The sequence below is a fragment of the Drosophila subpulchrella genome, chromosome X (genome assembly GCF_014743375.2).
Source record: "Drosophila subpulchrella strain 33 F10 #4 breed RU33 chromosome X, RU_Dsub_v1.1 Primary Assembly, whole genome shotgun sequence".
NCBI classification, from domain to species: domain Eukaryota; kingdom Metazoa; phylum Arthropoda; class Insecta; order Diptera; family Drosophilidae; genus Drosophila; species Drosophila subpulchrella.
In genome coordinates this window covers 10,112,547-10,131,805 of record NC_050613.1, presented here as the reverse complement: position 1 = coordinate 10,131,805, position 19,259 = coordinate 10,112,547, and the positions used below count along the sequence as shown (strand labels likewise).

At 42.7% G+C, this 19,259-nt stretch overlaps 3 protein-coding genes across 3 annotated transcripts; 2 read left to right on the top strand and 1 right to left on the bottom strand.

Moving 5' to 3' along the window:
* On the top strand, window positions 1–798 carry LOC119555812. The gene has a single exon (XM_037867430.1). It carries the CDS (start codon window positions 1–3, stop codon window positions 796–798), a length of 798 nt encoding a protein of 265 aa, XP_037723358.1.
* A 4,699-nt stretch (window positions 799–5,497) lies between these two features.
* Window positions 5,498–9,846, bottom strand: LOC119557789. Its single transcript, XM_037870689.1, has 2 exons — window positions 9,829–9,846; window positions 5,498–6,762 (listed from the first exon to the last, which is right to left on the bottom strand). Exon 2 carries the CDS (start codon window positions 6,704–6,706, stop codon window positions 5,498–5,500), a length of 1,209 nt encoding a protein of 402 aa, XP_037726617.1. The 5' UTR covers window positions 6,707–6,762; window positions 9,829–9,846.
* A 4,841-nt stretch (window positions 9,847–14,687) lies between these two features.
* Window positions 14,688–15,881, top strand: LOC119557739. Its single transcript, XM_037870624.1, has one exon. It carries the CDS (start codon window positions 14,688–14,690, stop codon window positions 15,879–15,881), a length of 1,194 nt encoding a protein of 397 aa, XP_037726552.1.
* The last annotated feature ends 3,378 nt before the right edge of the window (window positions 15,882–19,259 follow it).

The following is a 19,259-nucleotide window of genomic DNA, read 5'->3' as shown; positions in this document are numbered from 1 at the left end:
ATGGACATGGAGACTCCCCAAAATTCTTTCTTTCCCACGTTTCGCCGCGACAAGTCAACAGCGATGTCTACCAAATGCTTACCCAAAGCTCCGACCCCCGCTTGTCCATTGGACAAAAGCCGTCTCCTCGCAGAGATCGCCTGTCGTCCGGCGATTTGGGACACCCGCGTCAACTTCTGCATTCGCCGTAAGCAAATGCTCCGCGATTGGCCGGCGGTGGCCAAGGTCATGAACTTCAGCGTGGATGAGTGCAAGCGCCTCTGGAAGGGACTCCGGGGAAACTATCGCTTCGAGATGCGTCGCACCAATGAAGGTTACACGGGATGCCGCTGGCGTTACTTCGAACAGATGGAGTTCATGCGCGGCGTCTTCTCGGGGCCCAGGGCCAAATTTACTCCGCCAGTGAAGAAACGCAGACGCCAGCAGGTGATCTATATCCCGCCATTGGACGAGGGTGGTCTCCACTTTGAGGTGCCGGAGACTCTCTGCCATGTGGTGGACAAACTGGAAGCCGGCCTGGACATCGATGAGGAGATCACCAAGCTTTTGGGCTCCGAGAACTGGCTGTGGGACCCCAACTTGGACCTGCACTTTGTTCTGGTTGAGGATCCGATTCCATGTCAACCTCTCGACCTGCGGAAGCAAGTGGAATCCAACGATCCCGACTACACCTACCTGATGGGCCTGGTGTCCACCGTTCAATCACTAAGCGATCGCTCAAGGCAGCGTTTCCGCTTCCTGGCCAAGGATCTACTGAAGCGAGTGATGGCCATGGATCAGCAGCCACATGACACATGACGGATGACCAGACACACACATTTATTTTCATTTCTTAAAATGTAACTACCACAGAACTGATCTCATAAAATGATATTCAATTATTTTGTAACCCTTTGTTTGGCGTACATGTCTTTGAAATCGGAGCAAGGATTCAGATAAGTCTTGGAAATTAGCAATCATTTATTGTGGAGGTACTTAGTTCGAAATTTGTTATTATATGCATGCTCATTTTTAAAATGATTTTGTATAAGTTCTGCCCTTGGTAATTAGTGAATGAATCGGTTTCTCTTTTTTTCTTGTTTAACCCCATAACTACGTCTTCCTATAAAGTTTTTAAAATATTGGAAGTATTTAAAAATGGTTATTTAGTTGAATAACGTGGAGGAGAGTTAGTACTTAGTATTTCCTTATCGTAAATACATTTACATATTATTTTTTACTCCATAACAAAAATTATTTTCAAATTCTATAGCGATCAATAAACGTTTTATTGAAAAGTATTGAAATATTTTCCAGATACGCTCTCATACTGGGTAATTTTACAAGAGCTAAGGTCTAGTCACCGGTTTTCGAAACAAATGAACACATTTCCAAAGTTCAGCAAAGATAATAGAGCATTTAAAATTCCGGCGCGAGGCGTTAGATCTAAACCTCATGGTAAACAAAGCCGCAAAAGTTCACTTCGCATCCAATTGGCTTAAGTGCTTACCAGAAGTCCAGTGCCCTCCCTTCAATACCTTCGGTCCTTCGAGTATATACGGCAGCATCCAGCCTCATCCTTCATTCGCAACCTTCTTGATCCTGATCCTTTTTGGCTGACCGTAAAGATGCTTAATTACCCCCGGATTGGACGGCGATAAAAATGTATCTATTAGTTTGCATTTGGCATTGTGCCGAGAGCTAAAGTTTGTCGGGCAAACAACATTTACATAAGCAATCGGTATCGCAATCTGGAGATCTGGATCTGAAGATCGAGGACAACCCTTTGGCTGCCGGGCTATGCAAATCGATTGGATTGTTTGATCCTGCGGTGTGCCCCGACTCCTGATCCCGATCCTGACCTCTCTCTCTCTCATCCCTGTTCCTCGAGGAAAGTGCGAGTACTTGGGTTTGAATTGGGATCCCCAAGATGACTTAAAAATTCCGAGCCCAAAGTGGTATTTAAAAATCCGAACCAGGACATTCGTTTGGCGCGCAAACCAACTCAAGATGTTGTCCTGAAAAGAGCGAGCGAGAAAGAAAGCGAAGCACTCACGTCACATTGATTAATCGTCGAGGATCTGGATTTTCTTTGGCTGCCGTGAAATCAGAGCCTTTGACAAATACAAATAGTTGGCAATTTCCTCGCCGATCCTCCCCTGATCTGGTCTGGTTTTTTGGGCCACTTCCACTTATTACTTATTGCTCACGTCATATGGGATTAGAACCAGGACTCCTCCCCTCCAGTGTGCTCCATTTATTGACAGTTGCGATTCATTATGTTTTATTTCCCCTCACCGATGTCGCATGTCCTATTTCCTATATCCCATATACCATATCTCTTCCCCTGACGTTGATTGAGTTCGCTCGGCATCTTGAATCTTGTCATCTCACAGCTTCGCTAATGATCGTTATCAGTTTTGGGCACTCTCCAGAGATGGAAATCTTATGATTTCACTCCATTAGAGATCATTTTATTTAATTAACAAAGCGAATTGGAAATTTCTCAGAGGGTTCGGAGTATAGAACTCGGATGTGTTAATAAGGGATTTAGTATCTTTAAGAAATACGATTATTTGCTGAGCTGAAAATATTACAAAAAACTTGATAGCAAATTTTCAAGTATAACAATACTCGCATATATGGTAAAAATATACCTATACTACTAAAAGTCTTATCTTTGGTTGCTTAGTTTTTGTAAATATCACAAATATTACTTATGTAAGATATATAATATTTCTTACAGGCAATACTTATATAGATTAAATTAAGTTATCTTAAGTTCCAAAAGTTATTATATCAAGTGTGCCAAATAGATCGCTGGAATTTGCAGCTTCTGCCACTTTTGGTTCGCGTAATTTCCGGCACTTAACCCTATTAGGCCGTCAATTGTTGTCCAATTTACAACGGCAACATGTGGCAGCACTTGAGCAACTCCTTCAACTTATATACCCTGCCTCCATTTATCCTTGGCTCCTTAGATCCTTAGACCGCGGCGCTTCTCCCCCGCTAAACGCTGCATGCACTGAAAGAAAATTAAAGAGTAACTTTAGATGAAAATACAAATTAAGTTGTGCCTTGTTAAGGAGTAAAAACTCATATAACACCTAGTTATAATTTTTGAGGTTAAACCAATACAAATTGTTAAGTCAAATTCCACAACAAATATCATTTCCAATATTACGGTCTGATTATTTCGTCTATTTTTAATAAATCTTTCGATTTCTTTTGTCTATTTAAATAATTCGCTTCATAATATATTATTATTACCAATTTAAATTATTAAAACTCCAGTTATATTAGTAAAAACAAAGCAAATTCTTTTAATATCATATCAATTTTGTAAGATTGCTCTATTCTTTATGCAGTATAATGATACATTTTTACCTTCAAATATGGAACCGATCCTAAAAATGGCATATATTCCAGTGCATATTTGCGTTGGTGTTTGCGACGACAGCTGTCCCCGAGGACTCCCCGCCCCCCTCATCCGCCGACGCATGCCACGATGCGATTTTGTGTCCTTTTTCTCGGGCCTGCTCCTTATTTTCCTTCCGATTCCCGTTCCCCATTCCTCCTTTTGTGTTTGCCGTTGACTCGTGCTCGGCATTCTCGCATATTCCCTTTTGGCGCACTTTTCGAAAAGGTGTTTTTGCGCCTCCGCCTCCGCCTGCCCGAGATCCTGATCCCGATCCCGATCCCATTCCCGATCCTGTTCTTATGTGACATTTGGCAAGAGAGCGAACGAGCGGCAAATCAGAGTACTCCTCCGCCTCCACCCTCAATTCATCTTCAACTTGAGTTCATTTCGGTATGGGATTCTGTTTCTTGGGCAGCTGGTTGAACTCAATTGAGCAGAGAAAATGAAAAACGGAGGCAGCAGCCCAACAATGGATCAATGCATCGCATCCGATCTGCGACAGAAACGAGAACAAGGATCACAAACAGGAACGGGACGAAACAATGGTCAATGGTCCAAAGGTATTTTCCATAAAACTGTGTAATAGACATCTAACAACGCAAACAAAGGTATTGCAGGGTTTTAATCTGTAAGATCTTAAGGAGTTTCCAAAATAGTCCTTATAAAATATTCTTACGGAATTAAAATTCCAAAAAAATACTTAAAGTATCAGAAAATATAATCAATGTGTTTTTTAACCTATAAACGTATATGATATAATTTGTATTTTTATACCTACATATATGATATTAACTATCTACATATATATTATTTTAAAAAAGAATTGATTCTCAACTTCTTTATGTTGAACTACTTAAAGATCATCAGTCTGATCATTACATTTTTATTGATTTTCGTAGTGGGCTATATGACTATGATTTTTAGATATAGCTCCTTGTTCCAATTCCGTGTTTCGCATATTTGCCAGCTGGCTGTGCAGGACCAAAACCATATACTATGTATCTCCTCCCACTCAGGATCGGCTGACATATAACTGGCATAACTTAGTTATGGGTCGGTAAGTCGCCGAGTCACAGTTCTTTGGGGCACTGGAAAAAATATACTACTACGATTGCAAATATAAGACTATAGCCCATAAAAAACTTGTTTAATTTCAATAAGTTCTATGAAATTGTAGGGTCATCATTTTTTTAAGTATAAGACAGTTTTCTCTAGACTATTATTTCATTGAAGTTCGATTTGTTACTGATTTCTAAAAGAAACTAAATAATTTCTGATAGTTTTTCTCCGTGCAGTTATGGATCGGTGGGTCGCCCTCGTAGATCTGTAGTACAGTTAACAAGGACCTCGAATCCTGGCTCTAAGCACTCGATACAAGCCGAGCGTAGAATTTGGTCGATTCTATGCAAATTTATGCAAATGCCCACCGTTTTGTAGCCTGTCGTTTGTCGTTGGTGGTTCGCCATTTGGTGGTGCACAGGTGCGTGATAAGTGCCGTGTAAAGGACGCACAGGATATGCCGCAACATATTTACCACCACCCTCGCCATACATTATCCGGCATATCCCGCATGCAGGATATACCCTGCCATTAACCAGTTGGAACTGGAAAGTCGACGTTCGCCAATGTCCCAGTCACGATGATGAATTCAAGGGCGGAACGCGGAACTGGGCTCCGTGAGAATCCAGTTTTTTACCTCAAGGATAGCTGAAATATTGCCAAGTAATCCCCACGAAGAAGTATTCCAAAAGGGGCCGTTTATCCCTAATTAATGGTTGTACTTATCTAACGCAAACAAGGATACAGTTTTGTTTGTGTGACAGAAAGGTATTTCATGCGATAATACTTTCATACCTTTTTGTAGACCATATATATATGACATAAAATATATATTTTTATAATAAGACAACTAACAGAACTTGTTTTTCAAATCAGTTTTATTACTCAAAAAAAAAAGGATTCTTAGATAATTATAGGATCTGTTTACACATACGAATTCCAAGGCAATTCTGCGCTTTTAGCCACACAAAAAAAAATGATTTAGTAGTAACCAAACAAAAAGTCAAAAAGTAACATGCGGATGGGCCTCCAGTTGGGTCACTTGTCCACGAACAGATCCTCGGCGTAGGAGAAGCTGAGTCGCCTTTTGGTGACCGCCTCCGCCCGTCCGCCGAAGGATCCCATGGCCACCAGCTCCTCCTCGAAGTCGCTGGTGGAGTTGTGGCCACTATCGGGGCTGATGTGGCGCCTCTTCTGGGCGCTCCGGTGGCTGGGCACTCCGGATCCTGACCTGGCCGCGGCCAGCAGCTTCTGCGCCGACTGCCTGACGCTGGAGGAGATCTTGGTGGTGATCTTGCGCTTGCGGCGCACCACCCGCTGCCTGCGCAGCTGCAGGGAGTGCCTCTTGCCCTGCGACTGGACGGGATTGGCAACTGGCACGGGGGAGCACACCTCCCGCTCCTCGAAGCCATCGGCTGGCAGGGAGTCCCTCCGCGAGGGCGACTTCCAGTACTCGCACAGATCACTGGCCGGATCGAAGGCGGGGCGGTAGGTGGGCGAGGGGACCTGGGCGTGGCTGTGGCTGCTCCGGAGCACCTGTTGCCTGTGCCGCTGGCGGAGATGCTGCCTGGGCTGGCGGAGATGCGGCTGCCTGGCATTGGGCAGCACCTTGCGGTTGCTCTCCAAAATGGCATCGATCATGCGCTCCAGGGTGACGTCGCCCATCTGGCTGGAGCTGAGTGTGGTCTGTCCAGCGGCAGGGGGAGCTGGATGGGGCAGATCCTTCTGCTCCAGGTAGCGTGGCTTCTCGAAGTAGCTGTCCGGGATGCCCACGCCGCGCAGGGCGATCAGGGAGCCGGGGATGACGGTGGCATTGGGCGAGTACTCCGCCTCGAAGGTGGGCAGGGTGCAGGCGAACTTGAGGGGAGCTGCAGCAGCCGAGGGCATTGCTCCAGTGGCTGTGGCTCCGCCTCCTACTCCTCCTCCTCCTCCCGAAGGCGGTGTGGCCAGGATGTTGCTGAGGTCCTTCAGCGGGGGCGTGCGGGTGCTGAGGGTCAGGGAGCTGGCCGGGAGTGGCGTGGAGGTCAGCTGGTTCTCCTTGCCCTGGCCCAGGACCAGCGAGAGCGACTTCCTCTTGAGCTTGCCGCGCAGGGCGTGGAACTCGCTGTAGCTGGAGCCCACCACATGTTCCGGCCTGGGCTCCAGCGATCCTGTCTCCGATCCCGATCCCGATGCCGTTCCCATTCCCAGGACCAGCTCCTTGGCCAAATACGAGTTTCGCGGCTGGTTGACAGCCCACTTGAGCATATTGCCAGCTGCCGTCTGCCGCTCCTTGGGTGATATATCTGGATTTATCAAGATATCTGGAAAGTGACAAAAAGATAGGGCTAGTTAGCAATTGTCTATTTGCAAATCTTATTAGGGGGGAATGTGAAGTACGCAAAAAAATAAATAAAAGGAGCGAAAACCCGACTAACTTGTAGCGAAACGAGTTTCGCAAGGGTTTCCTTGGGATTTCGGCAAGGATTTGATTTGCACAGCTGAACGGCAGCCTCCTGAATTTCGCAAGGAGTTTCTGGTTCCGCTTGTCCTTGCGAACAATTGAGCAGGCACAAAGAGCCCGGGAACAATGGAAAAGCGCGCTAAAGCTTCGCGAATCCGAAGTTCTGGGTCTCTAGGTCCTCGGTCCCTGGTCCCTGGTTCGCTTTCTCATCGCCCTGCCCTGCCCTCCAGCTGCGATTTGGCCCAAGGCTGTGCCTCGAACACAGGGAGAAAATATCAACCAAATTAGCCCTTAATATGGGCGATTATTTGCCATCTTTTAGGGCTTAATATACATTTAAATGCCAAGAAATATACTTCCCTATATGATATATTAAATTCCCAATAAAATGTACTTCCCTATATGATATATTTAATTTTTATCTCTTATATATTCAATTCCGAATAGAGTGTACATTCCCATATGATATTTTCAATTTTTATCTCCTTTAAATTTAAATCCGAATAGAGTGTAATTTCCTATATAATATATTACACATTTCTCCTCCTATAAATTTAAATCCTAATAATATATTCGACTCTTTATAGAAATTAAAAACTATATATAATTATTTTTATCAAATGCTGTCTTATAGTTAAACCTATGTACATGCTATAAGAAGGCTTATTATTTAAATATATCAGTTAAGCTATATATTTAATATTCTACTCTATACCATACATTTTATATTTGAATACTGACTAATTATGTAGAGAAATGGCAATGAACTAACTATATTATGGAACTGTATTTTAAAGTACATTTTACTGTAATCATTAATTATGGAACTGTATTTTAAAGTACATTGTACTATAATCAACTATCCCAAAAACAATCCCAATACAAAGTAAATTGTATAACCCTAATTTAGAAAACTCAAACTCCATCTAACAAGGCTATATTTTTCCCCGTGTGAGTCGAAGCAAAATGGTGGTGCCGGCACACTCTGGTCCTCGGTCCTCCGTCCTCCGTCCTCCGACCTCCGACCACCGCTCCTCCTATTCCTCTGCCCCATCCTCCAGTGGTGTCGATCTCCGGCCACTCGAGTGGATGTGCCGATGAGGGGGATCCGGAGGAGTGAAAAGGTTTTCGGATAGGATGCGTGCTAGCATTTTTGCGCATTTTGCAGCCGCCGCTCTCGTTTTGGTCTGAAGAGCACTCGAGCACTTGGCCGAGAACCCCGAGTTCGAAAACCCATTAACCCATAGCCCAAACCCAAACGAAAAGCCCAACTCACATAACCCAAAATCGCACGCGCACAAATTTATACATTTTCATGCGATTTTTATGGGGTGCTTTTAATTAAACCCCGCTTCCCAGACACTTCTCCTTTAATGCATTTTTAATGCACATTTAGACGAAAAATATGCACACATGTTCTTGTATTCCATATTTCAGGCACTTCACTTATCTTTACCTTTTTATTTGTGTTTTTTGGCTGGCGAATAGTTTCGCTTTATTTTCGGTTTATCCAAAGTTGGGCAGTTGCTTCGTTTCACAATCAAAAAAGTATATAAATTTCGGTTTCTTTTGCACGGTCAAAAAAAATGAAGGCGTAACGAGACAAATCAAAATTGTAATTTTGAAAAACACTCCTGCTCGCGATTGCAGGGAAACGGAAAGACACGTCCTGTCGTTGCAGCAGACGAAAAGTGACTGATTCTCCCCTCGCACGCAACGTTGCGTGCTCACCTCGCCGATCTACTCCCGCTCTCTGGAGGGTTACCTCTCTCAGATCACTGGAAAAAATTGTATCCACTTATTCCAGACTTTCCACTGATTATTCCCAACTGTAAGTCCCTATAAATCTATGTTCCATTTATATATATAATAGATTCCATATCAGTAAATATGGAATGCATACAGTACCTATAAGGGACTATTTAATCTAAGTATTATTCCATGTTTATATTTTCTATGCAACTTGTTTTCGATTTATAAATCTTTAGTTCCAATGGTTAAAAAGAAAGTTACTCCATATAAATATGGTAATATCCTATATGGTAAGTCCCTATAAGGGATTCCTTAATCTTTAATCTAAACATTTAATATTTGCCTTTTTTCCGTGGGTATTTTTAAATTACCTATCTAGATCTAATAGATCTTTAGCAAAGTATTAAATATATTTTTCTTTTCAAGGCATACTTTGTATAGAATTAGTTATAATTTGATTTGCACACCATATCACAGGCATATATTAAACAAAACCCTTAATTGTTTTCTGTGTACCGATTGAACAACCACCTTTTGGCCAGCACCTTTCAATATTGAAGGTGAGATGGCTTTCTCTCTCCCCTTTTGTCAAGGAATTTCTATGGGATTTCGGGAGGACATTCCCTTGGACTGAACTTGAAAACCCAGACCCAGTACCACTTCCACTACCCCTGCAATGTCAACTCGTCCCGCCCCCCGGAGTGAACGGGTTGATATTGAAATCGAATGCTTTGCATTCCATCTCACAGCTCATCCCATTTCACTTGGCATTTGTCAAGTTCGGATTTCCATCGCATAATGTTTGACAAATGCCCCGTTTACGATCAGCATATATTATATTAATGGCCCGCAAGGGACTTTCCATTGGGATATAATTTGTGCGATTGATATACATATTCGAAAATTGATCGTTTCCAATGGAATAATTAAGAAAGGTTGATTGAGATTTTATTCTGATTTGTGTCTAGGTGATAGGAGGAAATATTTCTAGAAATGCTTCCCTATATATTCTATCATTTTAAATACAGTTATTAGATATCAGTCTAAAGGATCTGTAAAATCTGGAAAATGTTTTTAAACCTCTTTACTTTTTACACATTAGAAATATATGATATATGTATGTATAAAACTAGGAATATTATTATTTCAAGGAATTAACATTAGTTGCACTCACCCGCCTTTTGTAAATCCTTTTTCCTTTTAGCTCATCCTTGGCCAGATCCAATTATTCGCTGTGTTCTGCATCACCTATTGATCTGCAGATCCTTTCTTGCGATTTCGCATGATCCTGGGCAAATAACCCGATCCAAGAGAGCCCGATCCTTGAAGTGCCAGCTTTTCACAGCGATCCCAAATCAATCAAAGGATCTGGGTCCTGTGAACACTCCCCACTCCCCTTTCTTATTGCCCGCCAGCCTTATCGAGCAGGGAAGAAAGAAAATCGTGAGCCAGGGGGAAGCTCTAAGCAAATACAAATACCCTACACTCTGTGCTCGCAGGGAGCTCTCGTTGAAATTCTAAATTATGGCCCATAATTCAGGGCCAGGTTTTAATAATTTTGCGCGCCCCGAAGGTGAAAGTACATAGATGGGAGAAAGCAAAAGGTGAGGGAGAGGGAGAAGGAGCTCGGTTAGCTGTGCTAATCCCCGAACAGCTGTCCAGTTAGGGATTGTGGGTCCTCCTGAGGTTCCTTGGGTTGGATTGGCTTTCCTCAAGGCCCTGCGTTCTGGCGCTATCAGCGTGCGGCGTGTGATTCAAGATTACTCCGCCCCGACTCCTTTCCCCTACCTACTTTCCACTTTATCTAGATGTCCTTGCCGCCGCACGTTTTCCCTGGCGATGGCGAGCGGGATGGGGCGACAAAATAGCGGCGATCCTGCACGAAGAATAAGATCATATCATTTATCTTATATTTTTAATAATATTACATTAAATATAAAGATAAAAAAATCTATTGTGAAATAGGCTACTTAATGAAGGCCATCGGGTAAAATCGACGTAAAGAAGAAATATTATAATTTAAAGAACACCATTTTATAAAGACTTTATGGCTTAACTATACTAAATAGATTCTATATAGTTAACAAAAAATATATTAAAAAAACGCTATAAAAATTATTATAACTCAAACAATACCATTTCATATTTGATCGATTTCCTATCATTATGTTTAAAAAATAAAATAGAATTAAAAAACGTTTTAAGAAAATAATATCATCCAAACAAGACCATTTTATAAACGTTATATACCTCAACTCATTTTTAAGACATTTCTATATCTCCCCATAATTTCTTTAAGCTAATATAGGGCCTCTAACTTTACTTTTATTTTCTCCGCGTGTAGAAGAAAACACCATTGATTGGAAAAGCGATTGGAAAGGGGACAAAATGCGGAAGGAAAACGGTAGCAAATCCGAGAGCGTGAAGTCTTTGCGTCAAGGTCGCCGTTCAATATTCTCCATCTATGAAAAATTGCACAATTGTTGGGCAATTTATTAGCGGCAGGGCTGGAGGAGGAACTGGAAAATAAGTCGAAAGGAGCAAAGGAGCGGAGGAGCCAATCCTGCCCTAATTTATCTTCTTTGTCACCCTCTATCTCTGTCTCTCTTCGATCCCTTCGGCGTTATCCTTGGGCCTTTGGCCAGTGACCAATGCGTAAAATTACCTTTGATTCAAAGGGACTGGCACGGATTATTGGGAAGATCGCACATCTTAAGGCAAGGAACACAGCAGCCCAGCAGCTGCTGGCCATCTTCGATGATCTCCGCCCAATATTATTGATTTATTTCAATTTGCTTCGTTTTTTCCCGAGATTTATCGCTGGTCACTCAACATTGCCGGGCAGCTGATGCACCATTTCCATTTCCATTTCCCCCTTAATGGGACTGCAAATTAGGGCTCATTTTAATTTCGGTCTGGGAAAGCGCCGCTCGCATGTCAATTTGGCGAAACGAAGGTTTAAGATTTATTTGAACAAACGGTTGTGGGAAAACCAATCAAGAATTGGTTCAAGGTCTTAGGTACAAAAAAAAAAACATGGAAATGTTTTCAGATATTTTAAAGTAACTTAAAAAAGTTATACTTATTAATTAAAGAAAGGTGTTCTTAACAGCATTCAAGTTTCTTCTTTATAAAATATCCTAATTGAGAACAAACACTGTCATATCTTGAAGATATTGCTCAATGAAGTTGTCTTGTCTTTTGGGTATTCCCACAGGATTGATACTCATATTCCCAAAGAACTCACATCACTTGCAGATCTTTAATTGTGCCATCGATGGCCATAAATTAAATCCCACTCGGTGGTCCGGAACTGTAGTGACATTAGAAATCTCCAAAAGACCTGTTTCAATCAACTTCCTATCCTTTCTTCCTAAGGAACAAAAAATGTTTTTAGTTTTTGCACTAAACTGTCATATAAATTAGCCAAGCAATAGGGAAAAACAAATAGTATAGTTTCTAAGGATGGACAGATGTATTTACCTTTCCTTGCCGGAGAGATTTAATTCTCTTTTCCTCAAACGGACGGACACTCGGCGGCTGCGAAAATATCATAAATTTGCGATCAGGGGAGAAAGCAGGATGGAAAGTAAAAGCAGGAGCAGGAGCCCTTTAACCAATAAATTGCAAAACAATTGCACAATTTTCCACAACATTTTTCCTTGGACAGCGACGTCGGCAGCGCTGCCTGTCCCATAAACAATGGGCCAAAATTGTACAATGCCCAAGTTCCTGTGCCGTCGATTGTGTGTTGTCCTTTTCTTGGCGAAAATCGGAAAAGAAGGAAGAAAAAAAACAAGAAGAATTATTATAGTAGTTTATAACGACTTTGAGATACCTGGTACTATAAGACTTTACCTCATTTTACATGAAATACTTAAAGTTAAGATAATTTCATTCAAGAAATCCTTATATTTACCCATGTGTAATATCTAGTACATTTATATCATTATAAAAAAGGTCTAGCTTTTAAAAACCGTAATTTTAGAATTTCAACAAAACTTGTTATATAGTAAACTTTCCAATTTTCTGTCACATGTTTTAAGATTTATATACATACATCTCAACATAAGGTCTTGAAGAATCTATACAGGTATTCTATAATAATTTATAATCTATAATAATATTAAAATTCTTCTTATTACGTTTATATTAAAAAGAACCTATTGGTTTAAAATTATTTGTAACTTCCTCTTTTCCAAATTCTCCAAAAACCATCATACCCTTAAGATCCCAAAAGAGGGTATAATAAGGAAACCAAGGTGAAAGGAGCCACACGCTGCGAGAAAGGTAATTGAAAATTATGTTTTGTGGCGTAAGCGGCGATGAGAACAGCTGGCCAGCTATGCTCTGTCCCACTCGCACTGCCTCTACTTCCATCTCTTTCTCATAGCACAACTTGGCCAACTGATCATCATCGGTGGCCATTAAAAAATCTCACGATCATAGAAGATTCGCACAGCTGTTGCCAGATCGTAAATCGATCGGTAAATGGTTATAAAAACCGATCATCAAGATAAGTTAAAGTAGATCAAAGCTTAGCCTATGCTGAACTATGAAATTGATAAGGTATTGGGTTCCAATTTGTATTACATAGTGGTTACCTGGAAAGAGATTACAGAGTGGATTTAGTTTTCACGTTCTTAGGATTATGGGAAAATATATTTTATAGGTATATATATAGGTATATATTTATACTTAAATTAAAATATTACTTCAAAAGGATTTAAAAAAGTTAAGGAATGTAGACAAAATATACGACATTTCTATTGTAAAGTCCCAAAAAGTTGTATTATATTTTTTGAATCCATCTTTTTTATTGTTTCGTAGTAAAGGAGTTATTATTGGAAAATAGTAAGGAGTACGTAGTTTTAATATATTATAAGTGGTACTAGTTTGGCATAAGTCCAAAATTCTTGATTTGCCTAATTTACCTATTATATCTGTTTTCTTTTTAAAAATATTTCCATAATTATTGATCAGGTTCTTTAAATATTATTTGTATGAATAAATCACATCTATAATTACCATAACAAGGGCTTTTACCACCCACATTTTCAATGGCTCTGGTTGAAAGGCCTGCCCATTCAATCGGCACTGTTGCTCTCTCCTTCCGTCTGCGCATGCGCAACATGTCCGCTCTCTCGCCGCCACTCTCTCCCGCTCTCCGGCTCTCTTGCTCTCCGCTTAACCCATGTCTCACCTCGGGCAGCTAAGGGTTCTGCGGGTTAAGGCGACAGTCATTCAACCAGCGAACGGCGAAGGGAACGCACACAGTCGATCTCTTCCAGAAAAAAGCGAAGAAAGAAAAGCAACACTCAAACAAATCGAACAATTGTGCATTAAATAAAAATAACCATTTATATAAATTCAAAAAAAAATCTGTGCAACTATATTTTTTTGCTGATGAAGAAAACAAAATCAGTGCATCAAAGAAAAACCTACTGAAAAAGGTAAATTCAAGTGATTGAAACCTAAGTGATCTTAACTTAATAAACTCATTCATGTATGACGAATGATATATGCATGAATCCAGAAAATTGGAACAACTTTTTGGTTAGGCTGTGATTTTGTCGGTATTCACTCATCTAAAAAAATGTAAATGCCGAAATAAACTATAATGAGATCCTTAAAATTCTCAAAAATAATTGACCATATCAAGTTGAGAGTCAATTAAATTATTAAGGTCCAGCCAAAGGCTGCCCGTGGTCCATTTAATTGCTCGTGAGGAGTGGTTGATTTCGTTTTTGATTTCATTTTTGCCGCTTGGCTGATTTCGCCAAATCGATATGTATATATAAATATATATATATATTTATTTGTATCGCGGAAAAAGCGCGCCAAAATTGCCGAAAACTCACCCGGCAACTTTGCTGCTGCCCTTTTTCTGTTTTTTTTTTGTTTGCCCTTTCAAAAAGTCAAGTTCTGGAATGCGAGAACCAGAAATAAGGCACCTCCCTAACCCGCTCTCCCTGCTCCTTCCTTGCAGCACCCACTACAGGACCACAGAGGAGTCGCCGCCAGACAAAGAAGATGCTCAAGTGGGCCGTCAACCAGCCGCGACCCTCGTACTTGGCCAGGGACGAGCTGATGGCCACCAACGAGGTGGTGGGCTCCAGCTACAGCGAGTTCCACGCCCTGCGCGGCAAGCTCAAGAGGAAGTCGCTCTCGCTGGTCCTGGGCCAGGGCAAGGAGAACCAGCTGACCTCCACGCCACTCCCGGTCAGCTCTCTGACCCTCAGCACCCGCACGCCCCCGCTGAAGGACCTCAGCAACATACTGGCCACACCGCCTTCGGGAGGAGGAGGAGGAGTAGGAGGCGGAGCCACAGCCACTGGAGCAGTGCCCTCGGCTGCTGCAGCTCCCCTCAAGTTCGCCTGCACCCTGCCCACCTTCGAGGCGGAGTACTCGCCCAATGCCACCGTCATCCCCGGCTCCCTGATCGCCCTGCGCGGCGTGGGCATCCCGGACAGCTACTTCGAGAAGCCACGCTACCTGGAGCAGAAGGATCTGCCCCATCCCGCTCCCCCTGCCGCTGGACAGACCACACTCAGCTCCAGCCAGATGGGCGACGTCACCCTGGAGCGCATGATCGATGCCATCCTGGAGAGCAACCGCAAGGTGCTGCCCAATGCCAGGCAGCCGCATCTCCGCCAGCCCAGGCAGCATCTCCGCCAGCGGCACAGGCAGCAGGTGCTCCGGAGCAGCCACAGCCACGCCCAGGTCCCCTCGCCCACCTACCGCCCCGCCTTCGATCCGGCCAGCGATCTGTGCGAGTACTGGAAGTCGCCCTCGCGGAGGGACTCCCTGCCAGCCGATGGCTTCGAGGAGCGGGAGGTGTGCTCCCCCGTGCCAGTTGCCAATCCCGTCCAGTCGCAGGGCAAGAGGCACTCCCTGCAGCTGCGCAGGCAGCGGGTGGTGCGCCGCAAGCGCAAGATCACCACCAAGATCTCCTCCAGCGTCAGGCAGTCGGCGCAGAAGCTGCTGGCCGCGGCCCGGTCAGGATCCGGAGCAGTTCCCGCCCAGAAGCTACGCCACATCAGCCCGGACAGCGGGCACAACTCCACCAGCGACTGCGAGCTGGAGGAGGAGCACTGCCCGTTGAGCCGGGGACTGGGTGGCGAGGAGCTGGAGGACGCCTGCCAGCTGGACGCCATGTGGCTGCAAGTGCAGGCCAGGGATGCCACCAAGCGACGCCTCAGCTTCTCCCTGGCGGAACATAGCTAATCCTCGCGGATATTCCTACTCTATTTTTACACAACATACTTTTTTTTCATAGCCCTAAGAATGTTCTTTTGTCGGAATAAATCATTTTTTTAATGCAAAATTAACCTTGAGTTGAATCGGAGGAGTGGTGGAGGGCAGGAGGAAGGGTGAAGGAGGCAGGGGGCTGTCATAATTCGGAGGAAACCACAAGGAACCAGCAGTTTATGCAAAACACCTCTCGAAGCTCAGCGGTGCGTGGAGAGGAATTTTCCTGAGTGCCCAAGTGGTCTTCTTTCTCACAGCGACCGGGTTAATGAGCGTTTTAATGCTCTGATAGCGAGCCATATAGGGGATTCCAGAAGACTCCTCGGGTCTGCGTCTGAGTTGGAAACTTGGACTCTTATGAGGGCCGAAGGGGTTGAGCCACAATTGTCGCAAGGAATTATTATTTACGGTTCAAATGCCCGCGAATTCGGTGGGTAAGCAGCCAAGATATGTGGGATCTAACTTGATAATGTTAATATCTACCTGGAAATAATACAGGTAGTGGCTCTAGGGCGAAATAAACCCTAAGCGGATCTTGGTTGAGGAAGTGGCTAAACTTTCCTTATGAAAACTGGGATTTCGAAAAGGTTTCTGTGGAAACAAGTTCATAAAAAGGCAATAAAATTTGGTAATGGGTTTATGAGGTTTCATAAAATTAAGTACTTTGATCAAAAATATTATATTAAAATCCCTGTTCCATGAAATCAAAGTTCTTCTTCATAAAATCATAATTAGATATATCTTAAACAAGATGTATTACAACTCTTTTTTTTTTTGAATCCATATATAGTTGGGATCTTTGCCATAATGCTTATAAGTAGGGATCTATAGATAATTTTATGTTTCTTCATAACATCATAATTAGATTCATCTTATATAAGATATATTCAATCTTTATTTGGGGTAACACTCGAAAAAATCCTAATTTGATAATCCATATATAGTTAGGATTAAATATAATTCGGATTTTATCAAAGAATGATAAGTTAAGTGGGGATCTATTAACTTTTGTTATGACTAGTGCATTCATTTATAAGGAAGCCGTATAAGCAAGAAAAAATAAGCGGATGAGGTATTCTAGAAATGTTTTCCCATGAAACCATGGGTTATGTAAAATATAAACTTTGTTTCGAGATAACCTTTAAGTATTACAGAAAAACCATGCCTAATAAGCAAGTTCCAAATGAGTTGACCGCCTGTAGAGTAGGCTTAAAATCGAGAACATTACACAAACTAGTAGTTAGAACTCGTTAGAAAACAAGGATAAGCAGCAATCAAGTATGCAGAGGCATCCTGCAGAGCCGAGGAGACAGAACCCAGGCCACTGTTCCCACAGCTCCCCAAGGAGTCCCATCCTCATTAGCCGGAACTGGCCAGATGGATGTCAACCGATCGATGGGTCGCCGATGGGTTCTCCTTAAGACGCGGCGTTAAATGAGCTGTCATAACATTTTGTCCAACCCCTGAGACGAAAGGAGTGGGTTAAGCCAAAAGCGTTAACACGTCTGGTAAGGAACCTCCACTTCCCATGGCAATGTTCACCAGAGCGTGAAAGTTTCATATGCAGATGATGGGTTGACCATCATCTCGTGCAGCCTACATTGTGCCCTGTGACAGGCAAAACAAAGTAAAATACTCTATTATGTGATACACCCGACGAACTCCCTTCGCGTTCCGATCGCCGGAAGGTCGAGCGGTCAAGCAGCCTGGCCAAAGGATATATGCATGCATGTATAACCCGCCGAAATCAGGGCAGGTTCCTTGTCAAACCCTCGTCGTTCGCGCCCTGAACTTTCCAACTTTCCCAAAGGAAAATAGAAAAGAAAGGTTCACGCCGCTGTTGATGTCGCTGCTTTTTTATTACTCTCGCTTTTCTTCAGTTTTCCACCGCGCTGTTTTGGGCTGTTGCCCATTATTATTATTGTTATTATTATCTGGTTCTTGTTCTTGTTCTCCTTGTCCCTCCGGCTAATGACCGCTCCCGAATTTTCATTTTTCCCGCTCTGGATTGCCCCTGTCCAGTTCTGGACTTGTCGTCTCATTAAACATGCGTTTCCTTAACTTCGTTTTGATTGAAAGTGAAACGGATACTTACGCATTCCAAAATCCGGAAGTGCCATGTAGTTGGGAACCTCGGCGTCTTCGCTATCTTCTGGTTTCGGATGGTTGACGAGTAATGAGTAGAGCGTTAGTTGAGGCAAGGTTCCATAACTGATCGTAGATAGGGAAAATCTGAAAGGGTAAACAAAATAAATTAGATTTCTTAGGTTTCTTTAGGTATTCTCAAAAGGTTTTAGCCAAGAAAATTAATAGGTACAGTATAGTATATACTGAAGTACTACTCTATAAATTCTTGTACTCTACAAATTTTATTTTACCAGATCCCACTCTAAAATTTGTTTTTTTTTTCCAAATTATAATTTAAAAATTAGGAATCACATTTTTTAATTGAAATATCTCTAGTTTTTCTAATACTTTTTTAACACTTTAATATTATCAGGTATATTTTAAATAGGTTATATTACCGGATCCCATTATTGTTATGTGTTAAAAGAAAATGTGGTAAGAAAAAATGTTCCTTTTATTCCAAAAACCCCGTTGAAAAATCAGAAATCGCAGTTTTTAATTGAAATGTCTCTAATTTTATCTTGTGGACACACTTTAATAGAGCGAAAGAGATGTTCCCGGGCAGAACAATGAAATCTGGCGATCCGCACTCAATTGAAAACCCATTTTGGGAAATTGAGAAAATTGTGAAAAATCGCCCATTAAAAGCGGGCACACTCCAAAACTCTAATTGCAATTTAAACGATTCTCGAGTGGCGAAAATGGAGAATGGAAACACCGGCGCACAGGCACCCGCTTAATTTTGGACAGTGACAAAAGTCGTATCGGTGTTTTGGGATCGTGAATTAGAGGGGGATAGATAGATACCGAACCGATTGAATTGACAATACTTAACGCACCTTTCGACCCGCACTTTGTTGCCACTGCCATTGGCAATGCCCGCTTGAGAACCGCTGGCCACGCACGCGTGCCTCCTCCATTATCGCCTGGCGATCTGATCGATCGGCGCGAACAGTTGCAAAAACAGCCCGAAACCCCAGAGGACCAGGAGAACCCAGGGGCCCGGCGACCAGAGGGCGGGTTGAGCCGTGTATCTGGAGAGTTTTCCCGGTTCCTGCATGTCCTGTCAGGAAGTCAATGTCACTCGCCAACGACGACGTGTGTGCAAATGTGTCAGCATGTGCAAAAACAGGAGACCAGGACAAAGGACATTTAGCGCTTAACAGTTATGTTGTCACTGGATCCTGCGGGCGCCCCTCACTTTGGAGGAAAAATGTTGCCAAAATT